The sequence below is a fragment of the Euprymna scolopes genome, chromosome 8 (assembly GCF_053919585.1).
Source record: "Euprymna scolopes isolate OS-2025 chromosome 8, ASM5391958v1, whole genome shotgun sequence".
NCBI lineage: Eukaryota > Metazoa > Mollusca > Cephalopoda > Sepiida > Sepiolidae > Euprymna > Euprymna scolopes.
Window position 1 is genome coordinate 18,196,626 of NC_136489.1, and position 13,408 is coordinate 18,210,033.

The 13,408-nt window shown below is 33.9% G+C and overlaps 1 protein-coding gene across 2 annotated transcripts in view; it reads right to left on the reverse strand.

Moving 5' to 3' along the window:
- Window positions 1-292: 292 nt before the first annotated feature.
- The window catches only part of LOC145283493 (TATA box-binding protein-associated factor RNA polymerase I subunit B-like), a 62,035-nt gene continuing 48,919 nt past the window's right edge, over window positions 293-13,408 (reverse strand). For both annotated transcript variants that reach the window (XM_080132318.1, XM_080132319.1), the window contains exons 11-13: window positions 9,696-9,786; window positions 2,183-2,280; window positions 293-1,017 (exon numbers count right to left, since the gene is read on the reverse strand). In XM_080132318.1, the coding sequence (XP_079988444.1) occupies window positions 320-1,017; window positions 2,183-2,280; window positions 9,696-9,786 (887 nt within the window). In that variant the 3' untranslated portion in view covers window positions 293-319. The remainder of the gene's footprint in view (window positions 1,018-2,182; window positions 2,281-9,695; window positions 9,787-13,408) is intronic.

Below are 13,408 nucleotides of genomic sequence, written 5' to 3' on the forward strand. Positions count from 1 at the left end.
AACAGTTGAGTTTCCTAAAGCATTGTCACCATACACTTCACAAATCTCTTTGAAAGTTTTAATAGCAGTTTCTTCTTTTTTTGAAGAAAAATGCACAACCTGAACATATTGCAATCAATTTTGTCATAATGAGGCATATATCTAAAAGCAAATAAGTTCAATTTTGTCAGCAATGTAAAAACATACATAGCACATGCTAAGTTTCATCTGTGATTTTTTAAATAAGGACTTTCCAGACAAGCTAATACATATGATATAGCTGTAAAAAACATGTACAAAGATCACAACAAAATTGACAAAATATTTTTTCTTTATTTTATTATGATTGTTTTAAATAGCGTCGCATATTCCGTATAGAACGGTTTCGAAAATTGCTAATTTTTCGTATATGGTATAGGCCTTCAATGTTCTTGACTTGACAGTCTAGCTCCGAGCAATTCCCTTCAATGATAGAAGTGCATATGTACAAAAGCCAGAGATAGGTGAAAGGAAGACTTTTCTGAGTGTTCGTATCTGACGTGATTCTCTCGTCGGGCAGCATCACATAATTCTTGTATGACATATATAGCAGATTCAGCAGTTTCTTTCGAGAAGCAAGATCAATTTTTTGCCGCTTGGCGCCGTGGACTTTCCTTATCACAAAGTGCCTGATTCTGTCCAACCTTTTCTTGCTAGAATCAGAAGATTCTTCAACAGCAGAAGAGTTTGATACAAAAGATGTGACGGAGTCAACCTCATCTTGTTCTTCAGACTCTCTGCTTTCTATGTGATGATGTGCCTGTACTGAATGTATCGTTGAGTCGGTAATGTTGAATGGATTCATGTTGAGAAAAGTTTTCGGATGTGTTATAAATCGGACACTAGCTTTCCGGAATTCACTTCCTTCGATTTTCTTATCCATTATATCATCAGGTGTGTTCGGAAGAGTCTCCTTGTAAAGAGGATTGGAATCTTTCAGTTCATCCGTGATGAGATTAAAAATATTACGAATTGAATTGCTAAGATCTTCCTTATTCACTAAAATTAAAAAAAAAAAATTTTTTTAATTAAATTACAAATATAACAGAAATAAAAAAATATTTTTTTATTAAATTAAAAACATCACAGAAATAAAAAAATATATTTTTAATTAATTACAAATATCACAGAAATAAAAAACATTTTTTTAATTCAATTCCAAACATCACAGAAATAAAAAAAATATATTTTTAACCAAATTACAAACATCACAGAAATAAAAACATATTTTTTAATTAAATTAAATAAATATTTTTTTAATTAAATTAAATAAATATTTTTTTAATTAAATTAAATAAATATTTTTTTAATTAAATTAAATAAATATTTTTTTCATTATATTAAAAACATCACAGAAATAAAAAAAATATATTTTTTAATTAAATTACAAAATCACAGATTTATTTTTAGATGATCGCTAATTTATATTTTTTTTAATAATATTTTCATCTTGTTTGTTATTTTCACAATGTTTTTCTTTCCTTACTAAATGGTTATTACTTATCAAGTCAAAAACCCATTCATATCATATGATTAAAGATTCTATTGTGATCATTGGTTTCCCCGATATTTTTTCTAGTCAGAATTGTTTCTAGAAAGACATTGATGATTATGGGAGGGACTACATAAAGGTTTCCAAATAAAAGTGATTTTTTTGTGGAATGAACTGGATTAGAACTTGGGACACCCCGGTCATCAGTCAGAATCAAGTTTCAATACGTATGAAGACAGTTCTAGATAAGAATCTACTGACATTGGCCTTAAAGATGATCAAGTTGTAATCAGCAAGAAAGTAGCCCCTGGCAATGTGTTTCACTGATGAGGAGCCCTTGTAAAGAAGCTCTATTCATCGGCCATATATGACATGATTTGAACTTGGGAATTTTTTTGGTGCTTGTGTATCATAATTAGATAAAAAAAAAAAAAAATGCAGTTTAATTAAAAACACTGTGCCATGTTGAAATTGATAAAAATTCTAAAAAATCACAAAATGGGTTCCACTTGAAATTCTATACACATTCCACAAGTTCAGCAATTAAAAAGGCAGGAATAATCACAGGTAGTCCCGTAAGTTCTTAAAACTGTCAGATGAGACAACTCTGCACTTATAAAAATTTATGAAAATAAATTCATGTCAAAACAAAGAATAAAAAGTGTTTCTTACCTCTACGTTCATTTAAGACTGAGGTACGGGTGTTGCTACGTGACATTTGTTCACAGTAATCCAAAAATCGATCTAGATCTTGTACAATAAAAGTGTCGCTACAAAAAGAAAAACAAACAATAAAAAAGTTATGTTTGGAAATTTTTTAGATGAAGATTGATAATTTATATTAGCTTTGATTATTTAGACTACTTATCTTGGATTTTATTTTCACATTTCAGTCAATATGACGTATGCCTTTCTTCAGGTGTATCTTGACAAGGACCCATGAGACCATGGATATAAGTGCTAAGTGCAATCATGTCTAAATAACAGTTTTCTGGTTGTTCGAGGTTCTGGTTTCGATTTTGGCTGATGACACTCAAACTTTTGAAATCACTACTTTATACTGGGTACAATATAGTAATCAATAGAGTGAGTGAGTGAGTGTATTTGTTTAACGGCATTTCAACCTCTAAGAGTCATTTAATGCCAAAAAAGTTTTGTTGGTATAATAAATTTTCAGTTTCTTGTAAAAATTTTTTAAGTTTCTTGAAAAAGTTTATCTTTTGAAGCAAGATGTTTTAGGTTTTCTGAAAAATTGTTTTAGTTGTAAGAGATTTGTTTTTCTGAACTGAATTTTACTTGTTTGCTTTATAGGAGTTTGAATACATTTGTTTCTTTTAAATAGTTTATGATTTGTTGGGGTTCCACTTCCTGGAACACTTTTCTAATGTTTGTTGTTTTAAAATATTTCTTCTGAGTGTGTTTGTGTTTTCTACATTCTGTCAGTAGATGTTTAATTGTTAGTTGTTGATTGCAGAGTGTGCAATTTGGTGTTTCCTCCGCTTTGATTAGGTAGGAATGAGTTAATTTTGTATGTCCGATTCTTATTCGGTTTAGTACAATTTCTTCTCTTCTTCCTTTAAAAATTTTTTGTTTTTCGTTTTTAATTATTGGTTGATGTTCATGCAATTTGTTTGCAGTGCATTTGTTCCATTCCTCTTGCCACATGTTTTCTATATATTCGTTGATTTTTCTTTTTAGGTCTGTGTGTGGTATTTTAATTTTTTCCATTTGGTGGTTTGTGGCTTCTTTAGCCAGTTTGTCTGCTTTTTCATTTCCTGGGATGCCGACATGACTTGGTATCCAGGCTATTATAATTTTTTTATTGTTTTTTTCGGTTATTTCATTGTATTCTTGTATAATTTCTGTGATAAAAGGATGTTTAGATTTTACTTCAAGGGCCATGATACAGGATAGGGAGTCTGTATATATTATGGCTTTTTGTTCGTTGATGTCTTTGATGTGTTTGAGAGCTATTTTGATGGCCTGCAGTTCGGCTGTATATATTGAAGCCTCGTTGGGCAGTCTTATTTGATATTGATTTTGTCCATCTGTGCATGCTGCGCTTGTTCCGTTTATAGTTTTAGACCCATCGGTGTATATTTCTATGTATTCTGCATATTTTTCTCTTAGTTCTCCAAAGTTGCTTCTGTTTGTTATATTATTTGTAATGTTTTTCTTGTAAGTAGTAAGTGTTATGTCGGTTTCTGGTTTGTGTAATGTCCATGGGGGTCTGTCGTTTGTTTTCTGAGTAATTATATTGTCGGGGTTTTCATTGATTTGATGTATTATTTCTTTAATTCTGTGTCCAAAGGAGGGTATACTTTTTGGTTTCCTTGAATAAGAGTTTGTACATTGTAAGTTGAAGGTAGTTTTGTATGTTGGGTTTTCGGGGTTGGTTTGTAGTTTTGTTGTGTATTGTAACGCTAGTTTTTTCCATCTTAAGTGCAGGGGTAGTTCTTGGGCTTCTACATGAAGGCTTTCCATTGGAGAAGTTCGGTAGGCTCCCAGGCTGAGTCTTAAACTTTGATTCTGTATTGTTAGTAGTTTGTTTTTGTAGGATTTGTAAGTAGAGCTGTATATGGCACAACCATAATCCAGTTTGGATCTGATATGTGAGCGATATATTTTGAGCATTGTAGCTTGATCTGCTCCCCAATCTAGTTTTGATACTATTTTTAAGATATTTATTGCTTTTAAGCATTTTTGTTTTAATTTGTTAATGTGCTCCTTGAAGTTTAGTTTGTTGTCTAAAATGATCCCTAGAAATTTGGTGTGTTGTACTACTGGTATTGGTTGTCCATCTAGTTTGAGCTGTGGGTCAAGGTGGTATTTTCGTTTCCTACAAAAGTGGATACATGTGGTTTTGCTTTTGGACATTTTAAATCCATTTTGGTTAACCCAAAGGTCTATTTTGTTAAGGCAATGTTGCATTTGTCTTTCAATAGTTGGCATATTTGGTGATGAGTAAGTTATTGAAAAGTCATCAACAAATAGTGTTTTTTCGAATCCCATGTTAACATTTTCGATTATACTGTTGATTTTAATTAGAAAAAGGGTGGCAGATAGTACGCTACCCTGTGGTACCCCTGTTTCTTGTGTGTGTTGATCTGATGTTGTATTTCCTAAGCATACTTTAAATGTTCTGTGGGATAGGAATTCTTGGATAAATTTTGCTAGGTTTCCTCTGATTCCCATATTATGAATATCTTTCAAGATTCCATATCTCCACGTGGTGTCATACGCCTTTTCGATATCAAAAAAGATTGAGACCACGTGGTGGTTTCTTATTAGACCGTTACGAATATATGTTTCTAGCCGAATAAGTTGGTCATTAGTACCTTGATTTTGTCTAAATCCACTTTGGTGCGTAGAAATGAGGTTATATTTTTCTAAATGCCACATTAGTCTTGTATTGACCATCCTTTCTGTTGTTTTGCATATACAGCTTGTTAAGGCGATAGGACGATAATTGGTAGGGTTGGAGTGATCTTTTCCTGCTTTAGGAATTGGGATGATATTGGAGTCGAGCCAGTGTTTTGGAAAATTGTTAGTCCACCATATTTTGTTAATTATCTGTAAGAGAATGTTGAGAGATGTGTCTGGCATGTGTTTTAGAAATTGATAGTGGATGTCGTCTGGACCAGTAGCTGTATCTTTACTTTTATGAATTGCATTTTTTAGTTCTGTTATAGTGAAAGAGGTGTTATAGTATTCTTTGTTATTGGATGTGAAATTGAGTTTTTCTTTTTCTGCGTTGTTTTTGTATTTTTGGAATTTGGGGGAGTAGTGGTTGGATGATGAGTTTTGGCTGAATTCATTTGCGATTATGTTTGCTATTTCTTTTTTGTCTATAGTTTGTCTACCATTTGGTGTATTTATATTATTTATTGGTGTTCCAAGTTTTTTTCCAGTTATTTTTCTTATTATTTCCCATGTTTTTTTTGATGGCGTGTTGTTGTTCAATTTGGAAATATAGTTTTGCCAGGTTTCTTTTTTGCTTTTTTTTATAATATAGCGTGCTTTTGCTCGTGCTTGTAGGTATTTTTGAAGGTTGGGTTTTGTAGGATGTTGTTTGAAGTGTTTTAGCATTTTTTTCCTGTTGGTTATTGCTTGCTTACATTCTATTGTGAACCATGGCGTTGATTTTGGGTGTGGTTTGGTGGAAGATTTTGGGATTGTCTTGGTTGCTATTTCGTTTAGTGTATTGGTGAAAGCTAACATAGGATCTGGTTTGTTAACTATTTCTTGATTAATTAGATTTGTGCAAAGTTTGCTAAATTCAGTCCAGTTAGCTTTATTAATTTGCCATTTTGGTTTTGATTCTTCTGTTGTAGGTTCTTGGGTTTTGAGAAAAATTGGGAAGTGATCGCTGCCACACTGGTCGTTATGTACCTCCCATTGGAAGTCCATAAATATTGTGGGGGAGCATAGTGTTAGGTCGATAGCTGATGTCGTTCCTGTGCCTGGGTGAAGGTATGTGTGTGTTTTGTCATTAAATATAGTTACTTCGGGTGATTCCAGTAATGATTCAATGGTTTTCCCATTTTGATTAATATTCTCACTTCCCCACATTTTGTTATGGGCGTTGAAGTCCCCCATTAATATAAAAGGTATGGGGAGTTGTGTTATAAGATCTTCAATTTCGGTTTTGTTTAGTTTATGTTTAGGTGGAATGTATATTGAACAAATAGTTATTGGTCGGTGAAGTGTAACTTTAATTGCTATTGTTTGTAGGTTTGTTTGGAGTTGTAATTTTATATGTGGTATCTGTTTTTTTATTATAATTGAAGTGCCACCTGTGGGTCGATTATCTGCTTGTGATCTGTTTGTTTGATTGTAGATGTGGTATCCTTTGAAGTTGATGGTGTCCGTTTCTTTTAGAAGAGTTTCCTGTAGGCCGATTATGCTGGGGTCATATTGTGCTATTATATGTTTGATTTCTTCGTAGTTTGGTTTTATGCCTCTGCAGTTCCACTGTATGATGTTTTTATTCATTTCCATAAGTTCGTTTAATTATTAATTTTTTTTCCTTTTTTTTTTCTGTTTGGTTTTTGTTTAGGTTTTTATATCTATTATTCTATTGGTTTGTTGTGTTTTGAGTGGTTTTTGCTTTGTGTTTACTTGAACTGCTTGGTTCCTCAGTCTCCATTTTCTCTTCCTGATCAGTTCTGTTTTTGGAGCTAGATTTTTTCCTGTGACTCTCGATTTCAATCAATTCAAATTTGTTTTCATTTTCGATTAATATTGTCTCTGTTTTTTGTTTACTTTGGTTTTTGGAAAGAGGATTTGTGTTTTCCCGTTCTGTTTCCATCTTTCCAGATATTGTGTTTTTATCTTCTGCTTTTGTCCTTGTACGTGATTTGGATCTTTCACGGTTTATTTGTGGTTTTTGCTGTTCGGGTTCTTTTTTGCTCTTTGGGACTTGTTTTAGGTCATTTGACTGAGTTTTCAAAGATACTGATATTTGTTTCTTGTTTTCGTTTTGGTTAGTTTTTAAAGTTTCAATTAAATTTTTGAGTTCGGAGATTAGTTTAAGTAGGTCTTGGTTTTGGGTTGTTTGGTTTGAAGTTTTTGTAATGTCTGCGTAAGTGTTTATTTTTTCTCGAGAGCTTGCTATTTTCCTTGCTTCAGGAAAGGGCACATTTTGTTTGTATTTTATTTCGGCTATTTCTTTTTCTTTTGTGTAGATTTTGCATATTTTAGAGTATGCTGGGTGTTTTTCTTGGCAATTTGGGCATTTTGTTTCGTTTGGGCATTCACTTTCAGTATGGTTAGGTTCTTTTAAGCCACATTTTCCACATACTTTCTGTCCTTTGCATGCTTCTCTGCTATGTCCATATTTATGACACTTATAACATCTCAGAGGGGCTGGTATATATTGTTCTACTTTTTCTATTGTGTATCCGATTTTTATTTCTTTGGGAATTTTTGGTGTATTGAAAGTTAGTATGTAGGTTTTTGTAGGTATGGTTTGACCATTCCTTTTTATGTTTATTCGGACGTGATCGATTACTCCCTGTTTTCTTAGGGCATTTTCTATTTCTTCTGCTGTAGCCAAGCTTAATTCATGGCTTTTTATAACACCTTTTGATGTGTTTAGTCTTTCGTGAGCATAACTTTTGCATTTATAGATATGGAATTTTTCCATCTCTAAGATGTTTTTTGCGTCTTTATAGTTGTCGACTGTGACAAGTAGATTGCCATTTTTCATTTTTTTTGCTGTTTTTGGGTTGCTGTTTTGAGACAGAATTTTTTCGATTAGGAATGGAGATAGATCGCTGATCTTTTTTCCTTCCAAGGTTTCGATTACTATGAATCTTGGATATTTTTCTTTATCAATTATTTCATAGTTATATTCTTGTTCACTGTCTGAGCTGGTTACGTCAGAGTGGGTTCTTTTCGATTTTGTAGTATTTTTTTGATTTCTGGGTTTTTTGTTTGGGTTTATTATATCCATAGAAGTTTGTTTAGATTTTCATCTCTCTTGCTCCCCACCCTCCTCGGAGCCCGAAATTGGGAGATGTAAGGGGGGAAACCCATTCGCCCTTTCATCCCAGGGATACAAAAGAGATATACTCAATTGATTGAGTTTGTTCCATCATTTCCTGTTTCCTCCTTTAGTTTCTTCTTTCCCAGTTTGATAGAAACGTTCGTTAGGGAGCAGTTGTGTGGTTTTTGTCTCATCAATTGATTGGCCCTTGCCATCGCCTTCTAACACTTAACTGGTTTGTCTATGTTTGTAGTAATGAAATGTATTATCTTTGGATTAAGTTTTTTTTTTTTTTTTTTTTTTTTTAATTTTATTTAGATGTTATAATTGACATTTTCAGTGTAAGTGTTAGGGCTTGACATGACTAGCCGATTGGTTGGATCGGGCCTCTCCAACCGCCCGTCTAGCCTAGTACAAGGCCAAAGTAGAGTGTTGCTACAGGTACCTTTATTTTCCCTAGGCATCGGTTGCTCAGCCACCAGGATCCTTTTCCTAGGCATCACGGGTTGCCACCCACGGCCAACAGGTAGCCCCGTTGAGGGACTTTTACCCTCTGCAGGAGGAACAGTCGGCGTATTCTAATGCCCTGCCGACAGGGTCAACCGGAAAGTAGAGAAGGAAAAAAGGAGGGGGGAAGGGGAGGGGGCTGTTGTTTTTATTTTGTTTTTGTAGAACATAATTAAGTTTTACAAAAGAGAATAGAAAACAAAAACAGAAATCGATGTAGGTGCGTTTCGTCTCAGGAAGCCAATAGGCAGCCTGATCTGGTAGCACCAGATAATCAATAGAGTATTGGTTCTATAATAATATGAAGTATGAAATGTGCGTAAATTAAAATATCATATTTAAGCATATCTTATGACTGGGCCATGCCAGGCAGCCACTACTATATATTGGGTACCATATAATAATCAATAGAGAATTTGCTGTATAATAATACAAAATCTACATAAATTAAAATATCATATTTAGCATATTTTACAATTGAACAATGCTGGCCAGTATAAGTTAGTAAAAGCAATACAAACTATAAAACTCTCAACATACTGTTGAAAATTTTCAGAACCTCATGGTTAGGGTTATGCTTTCTCCAGTTTCTTTTCTTTTTCAATTTGAAGTCTTCGATTATATTTCCCATATGATAAAATCTGAAATCTTGAAACACTTTCATCACTGTTTCATAGAGAAAATAACGGGATAGTGCCATGAAACCCACAGCTGATGTGTTAAAGACATCTTAATCGACAAAGATGAAAATGAAATTGGGGGAAAATAAATGAAAGATTCTTCTCCGATATTAAAAAACAAAAGTCAAGAAAAGTTGTACATACTCCCATGACGAAAGTAAAATAACATATTCCAAAAATCACGTCAATTGATCAAGACGTTTTATTTTTATAAAGAAAATCATTTTTAAGCAATTAATGGGAATTCGTAGCCATTACGATATAAATCTAGTAAGTATGAATTATTGTTGAGTTATCTCCCTTTCGTCTTTCAAGATATTTTTCAAAATTTGGGTTATTCCTCGAATAAAACTGAATTTTCCTTGTTAACATAAAACTACTTGATCAATTTATATGATTTTTGGAATATGATATTTTTGTTTTGTCATAGGTATATGCATTATACAGATTTTTTTATTTTTGTTTTCTAATATAGGGAAAATTCTGAATAAGAACCCAAGAAACTTACTTTTGCTGAAGGTTATCACGATAATTCTTCATTTTTAGGACTTTTTTGCTGATGTGGATAACCCAATCGTCCCATATAAACATTTTCTGTTCTGAAAAGCAAAAAAGTCAAGAAAATTTGAATAATTACAAAATTTTGAGCTTCTATTAAACACAACGAACATGTTGACAGATCAGGATATTATAAATCGTGCAAAGTTATATATTTTTCATCTGGGTACTTTTATAGTACACACATGAAACTCTAGTCTCCTTTGAAGTAATCTCCTCCGGCTGCAATGCATTTGTTGTACCGTTTCAACAACTTCTGGAAGGCCCCGTAGAAGTCCTCCTGTGTGAGTGTATATATACACAATCTACTACTAATAACATTGCATTCGAGAAGAGCAACATCATATTAAAATGTTTGGTGTAGTGCATAAACTTTGCTAATATTCGCCCATGGACTCGATTTTAAAACTCAGATTTTTAATCAACAGTTTATAAACGACTTTTAATTGACTTTTTATGTACTTTTAAGGCCCCCATCACTTGATACAATTTAATCTGTTCCAGGGTTAGTGAAATCACTGTATGGCAGGGCCTAGGTAAAATTATATACAGTCATAGTAAAAATTAGTAACAAAATACAGTACAGTATATAATGCACATATATAGAATCAAATAACATTATAAATAACACCGTAACCAGGGGGCCAGAAAAACATCGCATTCCACATCGTAACCTGAAAATACTGTACCTGGGTCCACTGTATCCTGGGGCTTTCTGACTTTACAGAACATGATTGAGTTTTGCAAAGGAAAAGATAAAAACAATAACAACAATGTTTGGTGCAATTTTAGTCAGAAAGCCAGAATCTTCAAACAACCTGATCTGATAGCACCAAATGTCCCAACAGGTTTTACCACTCTGAACTAAAGTCAGGATTTTCAATGATCATTTTCGAGGAGTTTTCAAAGTTTTTCAAGATCTTTTCCAGACAAAATTCAAGTTTTCAAAACAAAATTTGGGGTTTGTTTTATAATCCACAGCGATTTGAAAAAGTGGTCAATAATTAAATTTTATCATAGTCAATAAATGTTAGTTTGTAACCTGCCTGAATAATTTTGGTGTTTTTAAGTAGTTTTAAATAATTTTTTATTTTATCTCAAATATTAGCTCTCCTTTAAATTTCCAACCAAGATAGCTACCGTCTTGTCCATTTTTTTTCGACCCGGCCACTGGCCATTTAGTCAGGTCATCACATGCTTTTTTTTTTCAGGTGTGTGTGTGGGGGGGGGTAGAGAGTCTACAGAAGAAAAGTTTTTTTAAAGGGTGCGGTGGAGGGGCAGGCATTTTTTATTTATGGCAGCCACCACTATTCACATGCTCTAAAAAAAATTAAATTCTAAATGAAAGCAAAAATAGAAAGAGATTTGACACCCCCCACCCCAAATGTGATTATTCAAAACTAAGCCATCGGGAATCGAAAAAATAAACTTACATCCCTGTTTGGTTTTGTGATAACGGGAGGTAACTCTTGTATCCACAATATACAATTTTAAACTAATGTACTTCGATTTTATTTTACATAATTTGAAAAATATTTTAATGGTTATTTTTATTACTATTTAAAAAATAATTTAATAGTATTTATTTGGATTTTATTTTCCATATTTCAACAAAAATTTTTACTGGGCATAAAGAATACAATTTTCAAGACCTTTCAAAACATTTTAAAGACATTTCCTATATTTTCAAGACATTTTCCATTTTTTTTTTAAAGCTAATAATAGTAAGGCAAAAGTAAAATTCAGGGACTTTTCAAGTCTGTGCGAACTCTGAAAGTGAACCTGAGAGAAATGGTAACTAAAAGGTAAATCCACATTTCTCACAGCCCCCAAATGGGACCTCACAATTGGATGTCTTTTAAGGTCATACCCAGGACCACAATGTCTGAATTTGTGTTGTTGGCTTTATATAATAGATATAAACTTTGGCTATTAAGTAGGCTTTTTTTTTTCTGTGGTTAATAACATTAATAGAATCTCGATAAAGATGAAAAAGAAAACGTTCAAAACTCTTAGATCATTCTTAGACATTTATGCAGATGACACTACCATCTCTCTCCTCTGATCTTGAGAACGTCATGCAATGAGAAAAAAAAATGGCAATTTTAATGCATCTAAAACCAAGCTTCCCGACAATGACGGCCAGTATGCGAGCCTACTAGACCTTTTTCTCACAACTTGCCCTGAACTATGTTCAGTTTCTGTTCTGTCGCCTCTTGGATCTTCCGACCACTCCGTTGTATCAATTAAGATAAAAATGAAATGTAATATGTCCCCAGACGTACCTCTCCATCATACAGTATATCGATACACTAAGGCTGACTGGGATAGTTTCCGTACATTTATATCTGATCTACCTCTGCATTCCATGTTTAAAAAGGATGTGTCCTCTATAGTATTAGACCTGACGGAATGGTTAATTGTAGGTATTGACCGTTTCATACCCTCGAAAAAGTTTCAGCAAAAACCTAACAGTCAGCCATGGTTCTCTCCAGAATGTGCTGCTGCCATTGCGCACAGAAATCACTTTTTCCACTGCTTCAAACGTAATAGATGTATGGAAACTAAAGCCGCTTTCAGGACTGCCAGCAACCATTGTAAGAAAGTAATAAAGAACGCAAGAGAGTTGTATGCTCAGTCCGTCAAGTCCAAAGTAGCTGAGCAGCGGCTTGGTTCCCACCAGTTTTCACAAATAGCAAACAGAATCCTGAACAGAAGCGTGTGCTCCATCCCAACTATTATCAATGACCTGAGGTAATCTCGTCAGCATCAGACAAAGCCAAACTCTTTGTCAAGAACTTTGCAGCTAATTCTACCCTTTGCGACCAAGGCCGCCAACCCCCAATATTTCCTCCTGTATCAGAAAACACGCTATGTGATATACGAATATCTGTACGTGATGTTGTCAAGCTAATCAAAAACCTTGATTCCAGTAAAGCAACTGGCCCTGACGGTATTCCAATTATAGTACTCAAAAAACTTCAACCTGAACTAGCGCCCATACTTACAAAACTGTTTAAACGTTGTCTTAAGGAGAATAGTTTCCCATCTCCCTGGAAAATTTCATCAGTATGCCCTGTATTTAAGAATTCAGGTGATCGCTCATCCCCCTCTCAGTACAGGCCAATAAGTCTCCTGTGCGTCATGAGTAAGTTGTTGGAATCTGTGTTAAATACAGAAGTAATCAACCATCTCAACAAAAATAACCTTCTTAGTGACACTCAATATGGTTTCCGTCCTGCTAGATCTACAGCAGATGTGCTTACAGTTATATCTCATAGGATTAGCAAATCTCTCGACGGAGGCCACCTTTCTAGGGCAATTGCTCTTGACATATCAAAGGCCTTTGATCGGGTATGGCATAACGGTTTACTTCATAAGATCTCTAGCTATGGTATAGCTGGAAATGTCTTCTCAATTATTAAATCATTTCTTTCTGATAGGTTCATAAGAGTAGTAGTTGAGGGGGCAAAAATCAGAAGCTCACAGTATTAATGCCGGTGTCCCTCAGGGGTCCATCCTGGGCCCAACTCTTTTCCTGATCTACATTAATGATCTTCCAAATCACATCCTTACATCATTTGTAGACATTTATGCTGACGACACTACCATTTATTGTAGCACATCTAAGACAGTAAACGACCAAGTTCTCTCCAATTCTCT